We start from the raw sequence: 18,835 nt of genomic DNA, 5'->3' as shown, positions 1-18,835 counted from the left end.
CAGCCCTTTACTTCACCATAACAGGTGAAAAGGTGAGAAGGGAGGGGTGGGTACCTCCTTTGTGGGGGGTATTCTGTGCCCATCAGGGGTACCACCCCCCAAGATGTTACCCCTCTGCCCTTGTGATTCACTCTCTAGCCTCCAAAACCTGACCACCACCCCACCGCCGACCCCCCTTTCCCCCCCCACTCCAATCCCTCCCTGACCAAGAACCCCCGAGTTACCTCTAAGTCTGGTCACCATGTATCTTCTCCTCGGGAACCCTTATAGCCCCAGCAGCGGCCGCCACTGAGTTCTGACGTTGCTGGGACTACACAGCTGCGCTGCCAGCCAATCAGATTGGCCAGCAGCTCTCGAGGGGCAGAAGTCCGAGAATGACCTTGTTAAGGCCACCCCCAGTGTAGTATCGCCAAGGTGCGGCCTTTTGTAAAGTCGGTTGGCTCAATCCGGATTTGGAGGGGCGGGAAGTGCAGATGGGGAGCAATACGCACCCCCATCCCCCGCTGTTAAATTCAGCACTATGACCTTATCAATTGGAGTTTTCAGAAATATTAAGAACAGAAGTTAAGAGGGTCTCCACACATTTTTACTTGGGTCCTTGTTAACAAAAGAAAATAATTCAACTTCAAAAAGCTGGACAAAAGCAGCTTGACAGTAACTCCGAACCCAGCGCAAATATTATCAGAAAGTGGGCTTCCAACTGGGACACAGCTCATGTCATTTACCTACAGGTATTAAACAGTCCCATTGAAAATCTCGGTTAGCAGTGGTTTGAGCCTCGTAGTCAGCCACCATTCTAATACCTTGTACATAAACCAGCTATCTATTCACATCTGCAAGCTATTTTAAGGTATTTGACCTAAACGCTCAAACATTTAACAGTGGATATATTGTTATTACTTGCCCGCACACACTATGAAAGGAAAAAGGTCACATTTGGTTGATGGGACATGTCCTTGGAACATGTCCACTGCAATTATTAATCACACCAACATTACTTACTCACCATTGTGATTGCATCGCACAAAGACAATTAGTGGCATGGGGTCAATAGGACATGGAATATGATCCAGTTCATTGGGAAGAATGTAATCTATACACTTGTCCTTTGTTAAATCTGTTACATCTCCAGTAAGTGATTTTCTGTACCACATGACCTCCATTAATAATTCTATCCATAGATAAAATGCTACATATGCAAATGCATTTTATTGACATTTCTTCCAATTGTTTTTTGAACGGGGTTTTGTTGTCACCTGGATAGTGCGGTAAATTAAAACGCTGTACTTGTTAAAAATTTCCAGGGTTTGGTTTCTTTTTAACGTCAAATGTCCTTTCGTCTCTGGAGGTTAACTTCCATCCTGTCGGGCGGGGGGCTTGAAGTCCTGTCTAACAGCTTGAAGGACCTGAAGGGAAATGACTTGACTGATTCCTAGAACAGATGAATCAACAGCAAAAACGATCCACAATTCAGCACTGATTGGACAAGGAGAAAAGACCTAGGGCAGGCCATTTTCACTTGCGGCAGAGGTGGACAACTGGCAGTGGGGGAAATCAGCAGCCCATTTCGCACCCTGCCTGTTCCTTGCCCCGCCAATTCAACCCCCCCATTCTGCACCCCACCCACTCTGTGCCCCACCTACTCCACACCTCCTATGTTCCAGCCCCTGCCCATTCCTTTCCAAGAAAGGAACCCAGGCCAAGCAACTTTTAGTATTTCTGTGACAACTGAGGGTATAGGTCCTCTTGCTGTCCATCAGGGGTCATGTGGTGTTCTGTTAAGGCTCCGACCAGTGAGCCCTAAGCAAGGGGGAGGGGCTTCCTGACGAGCACTTGAAAAACTCTCTGTAAATAAAGTTTAGCTGTTTCTTGTTGAAACCTGTCTGCTCTATCAAGTCATTACATGGGTACACATCCATATACCTGCCATATTTAATGCTTTCCCACTCATTTTACGCACCTAGCATTAATCATATTCCTTGGGATTAAGGAAACTATTATGAAGACCAAGCCAGTCATTTCCACGGGCGTGTTTCTGGGGGCCTTTCTGTGGTGAACGTTGTACCGCATTAATGGGTGCTGGTTGACTAAAGGCCATAACACATGCAGGCCGAGGCTACCAACTGGCTTAGACTGACAGTTTTAATCTGAAGGTGAAGTTGATTCATAAAAAGGTAGCTGATCCCACTGACAACATCTGCTCCCGATTGGAATACAATGCAGCCCTTGCTGTGCAGCTCCTCTGAACTAAATCACCTGAAAAGCCACAAAATGCCTGAGGAATATTTCCCTTCAAGCTGACCGTTAACAAAGTGAGCATTCACTTCATCAACGATGTTAATTGTTTTTCCTTGCTGTATGTTTTCTTGCCCATATTCAACAGCAAATTTCAGATTTGCCTTTAATTGTCTCTTCTGCAGCTCGCCTCTCCTGTCGACACATTCCTTCTTTTACAGGCTCTTACATGTGCCGAGGTGTTTATTTTTCCGAGGTTTCTTGCGCTATTTAATTTCTGGCACCCGATTTCAGTGCAGCTTCGAATTCACTCCAAAGGCATGAGAAGAATGGGAAGCACGAGAGTTACACACAGGCAGCTGAGGAGCCACCTGCAAGAGTCAGGAAATGGGAGGAAGACGGCACAGTTGATCGGTTAGGGCTTTTATTCTTTTGCCTAAGACATTCTTCCCCAGTGCGGACAGCAACAAAAATAAGGCAAAACACATCATGAGGTAACACATACGGCATTTTTTAATGTTAGTGGGATGCATGGATATGAATTCTACCCATAGAATTCTGCATTCCTCCAGGCTGTCCCCCCCCATAAATCATAGAATCGCAAAATGATACACAAAGGGAGGCCATTCAGCCCATCAGGCCTGTGCCAGCAATTTGAACTATCCATTAGCCCCACTCCCCAGCTCTTTCCCCAGAGGCAATCTTTCCCCTTTGAGTGTTTCATCAATTCTCTTTTGAAAGTTAGTATTCAGTCTGCTCCCACCACCCTTTCAATGCATTGTAGGTCATAACAACTCAGCTGCAGAAAATGTTTTTTCCTCATGTAGCCACTGCTTCTTTTGCCAATTATCTTAAATCACCTAAGTCCCCAGCTGGAGTACTGTGCACAATACTGGTCATAACACTTTAGGCCAAAGCCTGAGGTGATGCAGAGAAGACTTACTGGAATGGTAACCGGGGTGAGGGTCTTCAGTCACATGGACAAGCTGTGGTTGTACTTCTTAGAGCAGGGAAGGTTAAGAGATTTATTTGGGTATTCAAAATCATGAATTGTTTTGGTTGAGTAAATAAGAAGAAGCTGTTTCCAGAGGATACAGATTTATGGTAATTCACTAAAAAACCAGGGTGTATTGAAGATTTTTTTTTATGCAGCGCCTGAAAGGGTGGTGGAAACAGATTCAATAGTAATTTTCAAAAGAAAATTGGGTAAATAATTGAGGGGAGTGGGGAATTAGCAGGGCTGTAAGGAAAGGAGAGGGAAGTGGGAATAATTGGGTAGCTCTTTCTGGCACAGACTCGATGGGCCGAATGGCCTCATTCCGTGCTGCATCATTCTATGATTTTAGGACAAGGCTTCTTTGTGGAACTCTGTAAACAACCACTTCGGGGAACAGGGCAGACAAGGTGGGGTGCCAAGAAAATCCTTCCCTTCTGCATCTTCACCCCAGACAACAGGGGCCTATTTCTGGTCTCATTTAGAAATACAGTGCACGGGAGATGCAGGAATCCCCTCAGGTTGACATCAAGTACCATGCTCCTGTACTAAAAAACCTGCAAAAACCTTGACATGAGTGTCCATGAGACCAGATCAACCAGGGTGTCCAACATGGGTGCTCCAAAGACACTGCCATAGAACCCACAACACAAGTTAAAACTTTAAATAAAAAGTCAGAGGTAGGGAATGAACTGAAGTAATTAATAGCAATGGTATTTACCTGTACTATTGCACTGCCCTTTAAACTTCAGACCTCTACCTATAAATGACATGGAGGTCAGACAAAGTCTATAAGCTATTCTCTCAATAGCCAGGGTGTTAATCTAAACCCCATTAATGCCTTGTGATTCCCTCCTTTTCACCAATAATTGGTTAAAATAGTTGCACAAAGTACAGAAAACAAGCAAACTAGATCATGATCATAATGTAGCAAGTGTCCATCAAGATTAACGTTATTAATGGACACCTTTGCTGGAAGGGGACACTTGCTCAGTGATCGATTCAGTCTTTGCACAAACTCTAGTTCAAAATGTTTGAAGGCTGCACTTGTCCAGTAGCTGATTCAGTCTTTGTACAGTCTCCGTGTTTTCACGAGTGAGAAACATTTTGCTGACAACTGGAATCTTCATGTCAAGTGGCTTCAGCTGCAATTACTTGGGATGAGGGAGGCTCAGGGACAATTAAAATTCACTAAACAGCTGCATCAGGAATTCAGAATTAATGTTTCATTCAAACATTCAACTTGCAGCAAAAAAAAATAACAAGGAGCTTCACAGAGGAACCAAACAGCAGAGAGGCAGTAATTTAAAGGCAGCAAAGAAGGAAATACCAAACCCTTTAAAAAAAGGAAAGCCTGATTCCATTTTTTTAAAAAGAGAGATCAGAGAAAAACAAACGCAGGTTTGCAACACCATCAATCTACTTTTTAACTAGCTTTAAGTGTGAAAAGTTAAATCTGAGCTGCAATTAACATCAAAAACACTGCTATGTCTGTTAGTCCACAACCAATGTCACATTCAGCTGGTCACCGCATTTACCACAATCCCTAATTTTAAGACCACAACTCCAACCAAAGCAAAGGCTGAACACTCCCTCATGTTGTCACTTGTTTACTGATGTTCAATAGACACCAATTTGTGCTACTCACCCACACGGAAGTTCTGCGCTGTCAGGGTGTCAGCAGCATGTCCATTTTCACTTATAAGGGTCGTGGTGTTCCCCTGTTGGCAGCTGTTGTGGCACTTTCCCTTGGTGCAGGTCACTTTACAGATAGTGGGCGTGAAGACCACCTTGATGCGGCCCGTGTGGTTTCCGACTGCGAGCGGAGGCACAATGAAGGAGAAAAACAGAGAGATCAACTTGATATCCATCAGTTTCGCCTGAAAACAGACAAGTGAAGCTGGGGGTGGAGGGGAGGGGGTGGTGGGGAAAGGGGGGGGGTGGGGGGGTGTGGGTTGCTGAAGGGATAATGACGACTGCTGCCTATCCACTATCCAGACACGTCTCTGAACCGGGAGAAGAAAGCACGGCAAACAGAACTCCGGGATGCACTCCAAACCAACTTTCGAAGTCAGAGCAGCAAAAGAGGATTAGTAATTATAGAGCTGCACTTTATTTTAACTCAGACAAAGGACACGACAGCTTCAGCGCAGAAACCTGACAGGCAGAGGCAGCATGAAAAGCCCCGCTGTGCACCTAAGGGTGAATCAACATTTGTTTTCACCCGCATATTTCTGCAGCTTTGCTTTTGTCGATATTAAGTCATTTGCAGCTAACCCCTGGAAATGTTTTAGGCATGCCGCATGTCTGAAAACATCTGTTTCAAATATCTGGCACTCCAGCCCAAAGCTATCAAACTCCATGACGCAGCTGCTTGGGCCGTTTCACAGCTTCTTGGCAAATCCTCTCCCTACAGCTCCTCAAGATGTACATTCAGACTGAGGCCATCAATTGCTTGCAATCCAGGAGTAAAATAAGAGCGAATTGCTCAAGTTGATTCATCATTAAGCTTTAAATTCAGAGTTATAAATAACTCTGAGACGGACAAAGAACAATATATCCAAGAAAGGGCAAATCTCGCACTAGTCTTAAAACAATGTATGAATCAACCTATGCTTCATACGCAAAGTATTTCAGCTCCCTTTTTTGTTGCATTTTTACGTGCAACATTGCCAAATTCATATGTGGCACTTGTGTTCAGAATTCTTTTAGCCAAACGGGATAAAGCTTTTTTCTCTCTAGGGGATTATACTTGACTTTGGGTGTTGTTGGGGTGGGCAGCAACACTGAAAGCTATCTCTGCATGTCACTTTGATGCCTTTCTATATAGTTCTCTGCCTCCTTCCCTCTGGATCCATTGGAAACCAGTTCAGATCAAAGGACCACTGACCAATCCACAAGGGCCCTAGAAGCATGTGCGTGTGTTAGCGAATGTTGTGTGTAATGGGTCATGGCAAATTGGAGGGCATACCGTTACAGGTGGAACAAGTATTAGAGGACATGTGACCTTTAATATATTACTAGCAAATTGTGGCTTGGTAGAACTGGAGTGTGGCTCTTATTACTTATAGCTCAGTCACAAAACTTAGGAAATTTTGGCAAGCAGCGAAGTAGAGTTCGTTGCAGCACAGGGGTCTCCCTGATGCAGGCTGGAGAGCTGGGAGGCATGAAACTGAGGCGCTACACCGCCATCACTGGAAGGAGGGTGCAATTACACCTAAACAGAAGTAGACCAAGCACAGCGCTGTCAGTGTGGCACAGTCCTTCTTATCTGCGCACCTTGTGAGTTATATCGACAAGCAAGCTGCTGGATAATAATGCTCTTCAAAAGTAATCTTGCAGCCTCACTGTGCTTTGCACATAGTAACAGTCCCCAGTGTTCACACTTAATAGAGGACAAGTACCATGCTCGAAATGCTTAAGGCAAGAGCTCAGACATTAGGGTAAGCTATAGGGGTAATTTTGTGACTTATCATGCCCAGAAGATACTCTCACTCCCATATTGGAAATTTGAGTTCACAGTGGGCCTCTTTCTGATCATCAGCTTAAACATAGAGTCATAGAGGTCGACAGCACAGAAAAAAGCCCTTCGGCCCATCGAGTCTGCACCAGTCAAACAAGTACCTAACTATTCTAATCCCATTTTCCAGTACTAGGCCCACAGCCTTGTATGCCATGGTATCGCAAGTGCACATCCAAATATTTCTTAAATGTTATGAGGGTTTCTGCCTCTACCATCCTTTCAGGCAGTGAGTTCCAGATTCCTACCACCCTCTGGGTGAAAAACTTTTTCCTCACATCCCCTCTAAACCTCCTGCTCCTTACCTTAAATCTATGCCCCCTGGTTATTGATCCCTCCACCAAGGGGAAAAGTTCCTTCCTGTCTACCCTATCTATGCCCCTCATAATTTTATACACCTCAAACAGACAGACAACCACATGCAGAATACATTCAAATTTTCCATGTAGAACATAGGAGGGAAAAGTTGAAAGGTGAGCTAGTGAAACTCTAATGAAACATGGTAAATTTTCAGCCATGTAGATAAGTACAATTTACATCGTGCTGCTTGAGCAGATTGGAGATTAGTGCCTTGAGTTAATACCTTGAACTGATGTACTATTGGCTTAGCGCCAGCACAATCCCATGACTCAGATGAATGCAGGTTCATGACCCACTCCAGAGGCTCGAGCACACAACCTAGGCTGACAATTTGGTGCAGTACCGGGGAAGGTGCTGCACTGTTGGAAATGTTGCCTTTCAGTTGTAACATGTAAACCAAAGCCTTCTCAGGTTGATGTTAAACATCCCATGGGACCATTCAGAGAAGAGTAAGGGGAGCTCCCCTGGTGTCCCCTCAAGCAACGTCACTAAAACAGATTATCTAGTCATTTATCTTGTTGCTGTTGGTGGGGCCTTGCTACGTGCATATTTACTGCTGCAGCAAAGCCCTATATAACAATGACTACACCTCAAAAATGGCCATAGTCTTTGACTATGAAGCACTTTGGGGCTCCTGGGGATGCGAGTTATGCTATATAAATGCAAGCTCTTTCTTTCTGTCAAGGTCTATGTACTTGAAAGAAAAGATGCACCAGCAAATTCACTGCATATAAGCAGCTGTGTCTAAAAGACATGTATGCTGTGTAGAGTTAAGCTGACCGGCAGAACACGTATCATACTGTGGCACTGCAGTAACAACCGCATGCAGTTAGTGCACGTGACACATATCATTTTATAAAACTGTTGCAATGGCCTGAAAAGCTGGAATATTTACACTGGGTTCTTTAGGACCTCCTGGGTCCTAAATGGAAAATTTGGATGTATTCTGCCTGGGGTTTTCTGTCAGTTCAAACTGATGACCAGAAAGTGGCCCACTGTGTACTCATTTTTCCAATATGGGAGTGAGGGTAACTGACAGGTATGATAAGTCAAAAAGTTACCCCTATAGCTTACCCTAATGTCTGAGCTCCTGTCTTTCATGAACATTTTGAGCTCGGTGCCTGTCCTCTATAAAGCGTGAACACTGTGGAGTGCAGGGACTCTCACTACAAAATAATATCTGATACTACGTGCAAAGCACAGTGAGGCTGCAAGAGCATTATTACCCAGCACCACCAGGTCTTGATCAGTTTTTTAAATATCAGCACCTGAACTAGCTTGCAGTATGACTGCATGAGATAACACAGGTACAGATTGCCAGAAATAAATTCTGCCGACAAAAGAAATTCTAATGTACCAGTAATAATTTCGTGTAATCATTTTGCTTGCAAATCTCATAATTTTTAATGCCTTTATTAAGTTACAAACGTTAAGTTTCAGTGGTAAGTCCTACTACTCCAGGGTCAGAGGTAACCGCTGGCTTTTTTCTTCCTGCTATCAACCGTCTCCTTAAACCCCGCTCTTCCATCTCCTCTACCATCACCTTTAACAACAGTCTCGGAGGTTCCGTCTGTCCCTAAAATTGAGAGGAGTCCATTTATCAGCTTCTGCCCATTCCCACCTCCTCCGAGGCTCCCCAATCCGCACCCTCAACCGGAATCTCGGCATTTCTTTTTTCTGATTGTGCCTCTGTGAAGAGGCCAACGTTCACCCCTAAGCTGCAGGGAGGCACAGCCATGCAGCAATCAGAAAAGTGCCGCACAGGGATCAAACAACCAACGTTCCCTTGAGATGCATACATGCACAGTCACGTATTAACCCTAAAGGGATCTCGCTGAGCAATGTGCAGTCTGCACAAAGCAATGAAAAATTAGGGGGAGCATTAAAAGTGACTTTTGATAGTTTCTGTGATGTTAGATGAATTGAAGTTGCTGTCGCTGCTAAGGCAATTCAGGGCCGGACGTGCAAGTTTAATTCAATCAGTGCATTGTACATGAGCACCATTTTTTAACGTGCCCATCATTGCCCAGTTTTGTGTGGCGAGAGGCAAGTAACTTTACTAGACTGAAATACAAGCATGCAATAGAACCTAAATCACCATCACTGAGGTAGATTATCTGGTCATTATCACATTGCTGTTTTGAGAGTTTGCTGTGTGCAAATTGGCTGTCTTATTTCTTACATTACAACAGTCTCTGCACTTCATAATGTACATCAGTGGCTGTAAAGCACTTTGTGATCTCCTGAAGTCATGAAAGGCGCTCTAGAAAGGCAGGTTTTTGATTTATTTCTCTCTGTTGAAGGTCACTGGTGCATAAGAATATTTTAAAAATCGGTAGGATTAATTTTAACAAACATACACCATATGGCTTCACTGAACATCTGATTTTTCTCTCACTTACAACACAATGAAAAAGCTCCAGCAACGAAGAGCAGCAAAAGTTTGCTCACTTATAATTAAGGTGACCAGTAAAACCTGGGACACATGGGAAGGCGTGATGACTGACACATTGGGTGACCAATGGAAGAGTCTGGGGTGGGGGGGAGAAAGCAGTTGAAGGTGGGAGGTCATGTAATGACATCTCCAGGAATATGTCCAGCCGGAGCTGGCAACCCTATTCCGTAGATTGTTTAAAAGGTGTCATCAGCAATGGAGCCATCGGTGTCCAACAGGTAGTGACAACTCCCTTGGAGACGTCAAGGGGGAGGGATCCTAGTCTGCTGCATGCAATATGCAAAGTGATGTGATGGGTGTTTACAGGAAGAAGGATGAAATTTCACACAGATTTTCTCCTCCCAGGGCCCAGGTTATATTTGACAAAAAGGGAAAAGATGAAAACTGGGACATTTGAACTATTTTTAGGCAATTGTCAGGACATCAGGACATTTAATGTAAAAGCAGGACTGTCCCGGCAAAACCGGGGCGTCTAGTCACCATACTTATCATCCCCGTCGCCATGGAAACTGGCACAATGGACTCACACTTTTGCCTGAGTCAGAGGCCATGCATTCAAACCCGCTCCAGGTGGGATTTGGGTGGGTGGGTATTAAGGTGAGTTGGAAACCCGCTTGCTGCTCCAGGCATTGTGGGCCAAACCTTCCGAGGAGTGGCAGTCACTGTCGGATTGCCACTCCTCTCCTATTTTTTTTTTACACAGCGCCAGAGCTCCACATTTCTGGCCCTGGCTTCCGAACTGGGCCTCTTCTGAAATGCGGAGCATGTCTGTTCTTGGAGTCCTTCTTCATTGGGCAGGACCGTCGGGGGAAGCCAAGTGACACCCCCGTTTTACAGCACTAGCCGCCATATTTTGGTAAGCCTTCATTCACTAACGCACTGAAAAGCTTTAGGACATTGTTAGTGTTAGTGAACGAGCCTGAGTGAGGTAAGTGGGTAGTGTAGTAAAAAGGCAGCTGGGTAGGGTGCCAGGGTGAGCAGGGAGGCAGGGTGGGTAGAGCGGAGGGGTGGTAGGTGGTAGGTGGAGGGTGATGGGTGGCAGAGTGGTAGGATGGGTAGGGTGGTAAGTGACAGGGTAGGTAGGGTGGTAGTGTGGGTATGGTGTCAGCTGGTTAGGTTGGCAGGGTAATAGATGGCAAGGTAGAAAGGGTGCCAGCTGGATAAGAGTGGTAGGTGATGAGATTGGATGAGGGAGGGTAGCGTAAGTCAGAGGGTTGGAAGGTCAGGGGGAGCCGGAGGGTCAGGGGGAAAGTCAGAGGGTCAGGGGTGGCGGAGAGTCATGGGAGAGTTGTGGGGGGGCGGGGGGGGATCAGTGGGGAGTTGTTTGGGTGGGTTCAGTTGTACAGTTACCCAGAAGTTAGATATGGTTTCTTCCTGTCTAAGGTTTCCTGGATAACTATCCAGGTAAGTGAGTTAGAACCCTCCAAAGTCCCAGGCTCTTACTCAGAGGAGGGGGAGTTGCACATTGGAAGTTGAAACTTCCCAGGCAATTCCCATGGGGTCCTTGCATTGGGACTTCTGAGGGGACCCCCAGCACATCTTCCATTGTACCGCCGGGGCCCAACCATCAAGAGACCAGAAGATCTGGGCCTATATCTCTTGGGCTTCAATTTAAACCCAGTCCATTCCAAGCAGGACGTCAGTGGGAGGAGAGGGAGGGGTCAATCGAAGGCTGCCCATCAGCATCCAGTAAATGGCAGGATTGGCCTCAGGTACCATCCAGTGGGAGTCTCACATTTGGAAAGAGGGCAGAGTGGGTGGGTCTGCAGCAGGGAAGGACTAAGATTTACTTGTGAGGGCCCAGAAGGAGCACTCTAGTACCCACTGGCCCCATAAACCAAAGAGAGGATACTCAACACAACTCAACTGCCCGCTTCCTTGAAACAAGCATCCCTCTTCAAAGGTCATTACGCCCTTAAGCTCTATAAGCATCACAGTAACTCAGGGAAAGCTGTCAATGGGTCGTAGATGTTCGAGAATAATCCCCACTTTCAAACGACCCTGAGTTTTCAGCATTTAAAAAAAATTGGAGCAGACAAAAATCAGAATGAAACATGGAGAGTGCTGTCCATAACCTCATCAGACATGAGAGAATCAGCTGCCCTTCTCTAGTTGCAATGCACATTCACAGTAAGCGTTTCTTGTAGGCTCACCGGTACTTCCACAGCTTTCAATAAACCTTTCCTCATTTCCTGACAAGTGCTTTTGAGTGTCTGCCATTTATTCCCCCACACCCCCACCCCGCCCCCCCCCCCCCCAAGGCACTCGTTTGCAGCAAGCAAGCATTAAACAGGGCGGGCCAAGGGCATTTCGTAACAAAACACCATAAAGGGAGCTTGGTGCACCGTACATTCCAAACTAATGAATGGGGAATGCAGAGCAGACACTGAAAGCTCCAGTTTGTTCCACAAACAAGGAGACTGACGTCAAGGTGCAGAGGTAATTGGTGAAGATCTCACGCAGAAGCGGAATAAACTGTACAAGCCCCGGGCCGGGATCTTCCAGTCCCGCTGAGAGTCAGTGGGCTTTTGGCCGACCTGCCACATATCCCTGCGGCAGGTCCCAGCACAGCAGGGCCAGGAAAATCCCAGCCCAGGGTGCGTTCTCTTTATATCACGGGTGAAGATTTGAACACATAAAAGGCTTCATAGGAAGGCAAGTTATGTAGCAGAGCACTCCCGAGAAAGAGCTTGAGGTGTTGTCAGACGAAATTTGACACCAAGCCGCATAAGGAGATATTAGGACAGGTGAAGAAAAGCTTGGTCAAAGAGATAGGTTCTCGGGAGTATTTTAAAGGAGAAGAGACGAGGCGGAGAGGTTTAGGGAGGGAATTTCAGAGGTTAGTGCCTAGGCAGCTGAAAGCACGGTCACCAATAATGGAGCAATTAAAATCGTGGCTACTCAGAAGTTCAGAATTCCTGCACAAGGATGGGAATTTTAAAATGGATGCGTTGCTGGACTGGGAGCCACTGTTGTGCCAGGAGTCCAATGTAGGCCAGTGAGGACTTGGATAACAAGACTTTGTGCAAGTTAGGATACGGTATCAGAATTTTGGATGGGATCATTTATGGAAGGTGAAAAATGGAAAGCCAGCCACGATAGCACAGGAATGAATAATCAAGTCCAGAGATAACAAAGGGATGGATGAGAATTTCAGCAGATGAGCTGAGGCAGGGGTGAAGATGGACAACACTTAGAAGAATATGAGGTGATCTCATTGAAACATTAACCCAAAGAGGGTTTGACAAGGTAGATGCTGAGGGGCTGTTCCCATTGGCCGGAGGGTCTAGAACCAGGGGTCATAGTCTCAGGATGAGGGGTCAGCCATTTAGGACTCTAATGAGAACTACATTTACCTCGTTGAGAGCAGAGGTCAGGATCTTCAACTCCCGACGGACCTCGGAGCTTTGGTGCATGCGCAGACCGGGAGTGGGCTACACATGCACAGGTCTGCAATTTTTTGGGGAGTTCTTTGGGCCCAGCGCGCCTGGAAGAAATAACCGCGCGACAACTCGGGTCAGGTGATTGGGAGCGGAGCACAACGGAAGACTAGGGTCCCAAGCAGTGGACAGGGAGAGGGGACAGGAAGAGGACCCAAAAGGAAGTTCCAGGCAGGGTACAGAGACAGGTCCCCATTAAGGTTAAAAAAAAGAGGAGCTAGCTCTAATCAGGAAAAGGGCTGTGGGTAGCAGACTTTAAACAAAGAGGTCTTGGAAGAAACCCAGAAGATCCAAGAAGGCAGCCGAAGGTTGGTGACTCTGTGCTGTGGGCCACTGGGGCAAAGGTCGCCCTTTGGAACAGTAGTGTTCCATTGCTTGGCGCGGCTGAAGCCCTGAAGTTGTGCTTGTGAGTTTGCGCTTGGTGCATATTCGGGAATCCAGGGGAACGGAATCTCGGGAGGAGGTTGAAACCCTGAGAGATGAGCCGTCATTGGTGCTGTCCGAGTCTGGTAATTGAAGAAGGCTTAGGGGAAGCCCTGAAGCTCCAAGAAGGCAGCAGAAGGCTGGTGCCTCCATGCTGCAGATCTTTGAGGCACTATCCTCGTATCCCTTAATGTCATTGGTATCTAGAAATCTATCAGCCTCTGCTTTGAACATGCTCAATGACTGAGCCTCCACAGCCCTCTGGGGTAGAGAATTCCAAAGATTCACCACCCTCTGACTGAAGAAATTCCTCCTCACCTCAGTCCTGAGTGGCCTGCCTCTTATTCTGAGGTGGTGTCCCCTGATTCTAGACCACCCAACCAGGGGAAACATCTTTCCCTCGTCTATCCTCTCAAGCCCTGTAAGAATTTTGTACACTTCAATGAGTTAACCCCTCACTCTTCTAAACTCTAGAGAATACAGACCCAGTGTCCTTAACCTTTCTTCACAGGACAATTCAGCCTGATAACCCTTCGAAGCACTCCCTCTATGACTAGTACATCCTTCCTGAGGTAAGGAGACCAAAACTGCACCTAAAATGCAAGTAGCATTTATGATGTCAAGACAAGCACTGTCTCGAAGAAATCCCTGAGACTCCATGTGCATGCAGTCATTGTTGAAGCTCCCCAATCCCAATATCTACCTGAAACCCAATGTGAAGTTAAGAGTTAAATACAAATATTTTGGGTGGCTGGAAGTGAATAGTAAACCTTTAGTCGAATGATGGCAATCAAATGAAGTCATAAACCACTAAATTGAAGACCAAGCATTTTATAATAGCTGAACCTATGATTAAGGTCACAGCTCAATACTGTACACCTTGCCAACTGTCACTTTTTAAAAACAAATATATAATGTTACATTTTGAGTGTGAGCTCTTATGTTCCATTTTTAAGATCTGCTTTCATCAGCAGTAGATTTGTAGTGACGCTCATTAAAGAATATTCTGTCTTGTGATGTTGAAAAGAACATTAAATGGATGATTGGGATTCAGTAAATAAGGCTGCAATTTACTGTCAGGCCTCAGGTTACATCATGAACCACAAGAGCAAAATCTGAGTGAGTTATCAACATCAACTAAACCTCAGGATTAAATTACAGGCTCACATCTCCTCCGACTATCTATCATTATCTTTCATAATATAAAAAAAGAGAGGAGCGCTCGTTTTGCAATCTCAGGGCATCCCAAAGCATTTCACAGCCGCCAATGAAGTACTTTTGAAGTATAGTCACTGCTGTCATGTGGGAAACACGGCAGCTAACTTGCGCACAGCAAGATCCCACAAGCAGCAGTGATGATGACCAGATAATGTGTTTCGTAGTGAGGTTCGCCAAGGGAAAAATATTGGTGAGAGAACCCCCCCCGCCCCCACCCAACCCATGCCCTTCTTCAAAATAGTGCCATGGGATCTTTTACATCCATCCGACAGACAGTGGACAGGGCCTCGGTTTAACATCTCATCCAGAAGATGATACCTCCCAGAGCGTTGCACTCCCTTGCCAGAGCGTCAGCCTGGATTACTGTGGTGACACAAAACCACAACCTTCGGATGCTACCCACTCCCACCTCTCCATCCAACATCTCATAATCTTGAATCACACGCGGAGTAATCGTGAGGCCGAGGTAGCAGAGATTCGGCACAACCGGTGGAAACCTAGCTCAGCACGTGGACACCACTTTGAAGGAAGGAGAAGGGCGAAAGGGAAATGAAAATAGAGCCAATGACAATTAAAAGTTAATCTGAATAGCCCCTGACTGAAAACTGTCAGCGATTATCAATGACATTGTCATTGCTGGATATTTCGGTGGCAAAATTAACAGGAGGGTTCAATTAAGGATCTTCCTTCAGTTCAAAACAGAAGTACAAAGGAATTAAAAGTTTAATTTGCATGCATGACAAATACATATTGGCCATAGAGTTTGTTTCGACCGGTCCCGAGGCGAGATCCCCCAATTTGTTATGATCCCAGACGAGATACCCCAAATTGTTAACTTCCCGAACAGGACCCCAAAGCAGATGAGCTGAGGCAGGGGTGAAGAGTGAGGCGGAATGAGCTGGCTCCCCTTCTTTATTCAACCCCCTCGGTTGGTCACAACAAGGTTAATTTAAAAAGGATCCCTTCCCTCGTGGATACCAGTTCCCAGTCTAAATGCATTTATGTTTTAGAAGGAGCTAATTTAATCAGGCTTTCTCAAGTCATAGAAAGAGTAAGTTCATTAATTACTAAAAATAATAAAATGCAACACACATACACGCAGATTAGAAATGAGAAGTTGAGTCCGAAAATAGAAGTTAAAAAGATATACTAATCAGTCTTTGGCTTGTCCGTGAGGTGGTGAAACATTGCGGCCGTTAAGTTGGTTGATTCCAGTAGAGCTGACTTTGGGAGTTGAGCAGTTGGTTTAGAGACACTTAGTTCTACAGATTAGCTGAAGGAGTTGTCCTGTTTCCTTTTTGACTGTGACTTTGCTGACTTGTGACTTGCCTCCAGCACCGAGAGAGAGGAGAGACGGAGACTTTTACCTGCAACCTGCAGGGGTGCCTAGTTGCTGTTCGTCTGCTGTGACCTTCACAGTACATGCTCGCACACCAGAACCAGAACACTAGAACATATAGATCAGGTTTGCTACTGGCTTTTTAACCACTTTTTTTGCGTATTAATGGAAGGGAAAATAAACCATGTCTTTCGCCCAGAATCTGCTTCCTTTCAACTCAGACCAATTCCACATTCTGAGAGTAACTCGACAGGAGATGGTTTGCACTGAGATGACAATCAGTCTCCATTGTCTCGCAACCACAGGACATTACGGTTCAGTCTTCTGCACTTCAAGTGTCTCTGTCTGAAGTGGGCCTTGACACCTTTTTAGGTGTGACTTTCCAGGTCTCTCTGGACTAGTTGGTCAAGTATAATGCACATAGGAATTTTCCAAAAAGCAGTCATTCTACAGTCTCAGCCACCTTTGCTTGTATGTCCTTTCTGAAAAAAAACACGTCTTCCTCATCAAGTTCAACATGTCCGTAAGCAATTCAGGCTGTGATCCACTGTCATGACAAATTTACCAAGCATTTAATTCACCTGCAAATTATTTTCAATCAAATCTCAAATATAATTTTATTATTAGAATTGGTAGTCAAAGAGTCAGAGAGGTCTACAGCAAGAAAAAGGCCCTTCAGCCCATCGAGTCTGCGCCGGTTAAACAAGTACCTAACTATTCTAATCCCATTTTCCAGCACTAGGTCCATAGCCTTTGTATGCCATGGCACATCCAAATACTTCTTAAATGTTATGAGGGTTTCTGCCCCTACCACCCCACCCTTTCAGCCAGTGGCTTCCAGATTCCCACCACCCTCTGGGTGAAAAAATTCTTCCTCACATCCCCTCTAAACCTCATGCCCCTTACCTTAAATCTATGCGTCCTGGTTATTGATCCCTCCACCAAGGAGAAAAGTTCTTTCCTGTCTACCCTATCTATGCCCCTCATAATTTTATATAACTCAATCATGTCCCCCATCAATCACCTGTGCTCCAGGGAAAATAACCCCAGTCTATCCAATCTCTCCTCATAACTAAAACTCTCCAGCTCAGGCAACATCCTGGTAAATCTCCTCTGCACTGTCTCTAGTGCAATCACATCCTTCCTATAATGCGGATTCCAGAACTGCACGCAATACTCTAGCTGTGGCCTAACTAGCGTTTTATACAGTTCTAGCATAACCTCCCTGCTCTTATATTCTATGCCTCGGCTAACAAAGGCAAGTATCCCATATGCCTTCTTAACCACCTTATCTACCTGCCCCGCTACCTTAAGGGGCTGGTGGACATGTACATCAAGGTCCCTCTGATCTTCGGTACTTCCCAGGGTCCTACCATTCATCGTGTATTCCTGTGCCTTGTTTGTCCTGCCCAAGTGCATCACCTCACGCTTATCTGGATTAAATTCCATTTGCCACTGATCAGACCATCTGACCAGCCCATCTATATCCTCCTGTAATCCAAGGCTATCCTCCTCACTATTTACCACCCCACCAATTTTCGTGTCATCTGCGAACATACTGATCAACCCTCCTACATTCAAGTCTAAATTGTTTATATATACCACAAGCAGCAAAGGACCCAACACCGATCCCTGTGGAGCATCAGTGGATACAGGCATCCAGTCACAAAATCATCCCTCGACCATCACCCTCTGCTTCCTGCCACTCAGCCAATTCTGGATCCAATTTGTCAAATTGCCTTGGATCCATGGGCTCTTACCCTTGTAATCAGTCTCCTATGCAGGACCTTATCAAAAGCCTTGCTGAAGTCCAAGTAGACTACGTCAAATGCACCTACATCTACCTCATCTACACACCTGGTCACCCCTTCAAAAAATTCAATCAAGTTGGTCAGACATGACCTCCCCTTAACAAAACCATGCTGACTGTCCTTGATTAATCCCTGCCTCTCCAAGTGTAGATTAATTCTGTCCTTCAGAATTGCTTCCAGTAGTTTCCCCACCATTGAGGTTAGACTGACTGGCCTGTAGTTCCCTGGTTTTTCCCTTCCTCCCTTCTTGAATCACGGCACTACATTGGCTGTCCTCAATCCTCTGGCACCTCTCCTGTGGCCAGAGAGGTATTGAAAATTATTGCCAGCGCCCCTGTTATCTCCTCCATTGCCTCATTCAACAGCCTGGGATACATTTCATCCGGGCCTGGAGATTTATCTACTTTTAAGCCTGCCACTTAGAACCTCCTCCCTTTCTATGTTAATTTCTTTAATTATATCACAGTCCTTCTGCCTGATTTCCATACCCACGTTGTCCCTCTCACTTGTGAACACCGACACAAAGTGTTCATTTAGAATCCTACCTATGTCTTCTGGCTCCACACACAAATTACCACTATGGTCCTTAATGGGCCCTATTCTTTCCATAGTTGTCCTCTTACTCTTAGTGTACCTGTAAAATAACTTTGGATTTTCCTTTATTTTACCTGCCAATGTTTTTTCATGCCCCCTTTTTGCTCTCCTAATTTCCTTTTTAAGTTCCCCCCTACACATTCATTACTCCTCTAGGGCTTCTGCTACTTTGAGTCCTCGGTATCTGCCATAAGCCTCCCTTTTTCTCTTTATCCAATCCTGTATATCCCTCGACATCCAGGGTTCCCTGGATTTGTTGGTCCCACCCTTTATCTTTACTGGAATATGTTGGCCCTGTACTCTCCCTATTTCTTTTTTGAATGAGTCCCTCTGCTCTGACGCAGATTTAACTAAAAGTAGCCGCTCCCAGTCCACTCTGGCCAAATCATATCTGATCTCATTAAAATCGGGCCCCCCCCACAATTTAGAACTCTGATTTCTGGCCC

General features: G+C 45.6%; 1 protein-coding gene across 5 annotated transcripts in view; it reads right to left on the bottom strand.

Moving 5' to 3' along the window:
• ltbp1 (latent transforming growth factor beta binding protein 1) overlaps positions 1–18,835 on the bottom strand; it is a 383,951-nt gene that overhangs the window by 274,844 nt on the left and 90,272 nt on the right. For 4 of the 5 annotated variants that reach the window (XM_078557330.1, XM_078557333.1, XM_078557331.1 and 1 more), the window contains exon 5: positions 4,878–5,045. In XM_078557330.1, the coding sequence (XP_078413456.1) occupies positions 4,878–5,045 (168 nt within the window). Of the gene's footprint in view, positions 1–4,877; positions 5,116–18,835 lie in introns of those variants that run through there. The other variant, XM_078557335.1, reaches the window with a different exon arrangement.

The sequence above is a fragment of the Cetorhinus maximus genome, chromosome 14 (assembly GCF_964194155.1).
Source record: "Cetorhinus maximus chromosome 14, sCetMax3.hap1.1, whole genome shotgun sequence".
Lineage (NCBI taxonomy): Eukaryota > Metazoa > Chordata > Chondrichthyes > Lamniformes > Cetorhinidae > Cetorhinus > Cetorhinus maximus.
The sequence above is the reverse complement of the archived record's forward strand: the minus strand, read 5'-3'. Positions and strand labels throughout refer to the sequence as shown.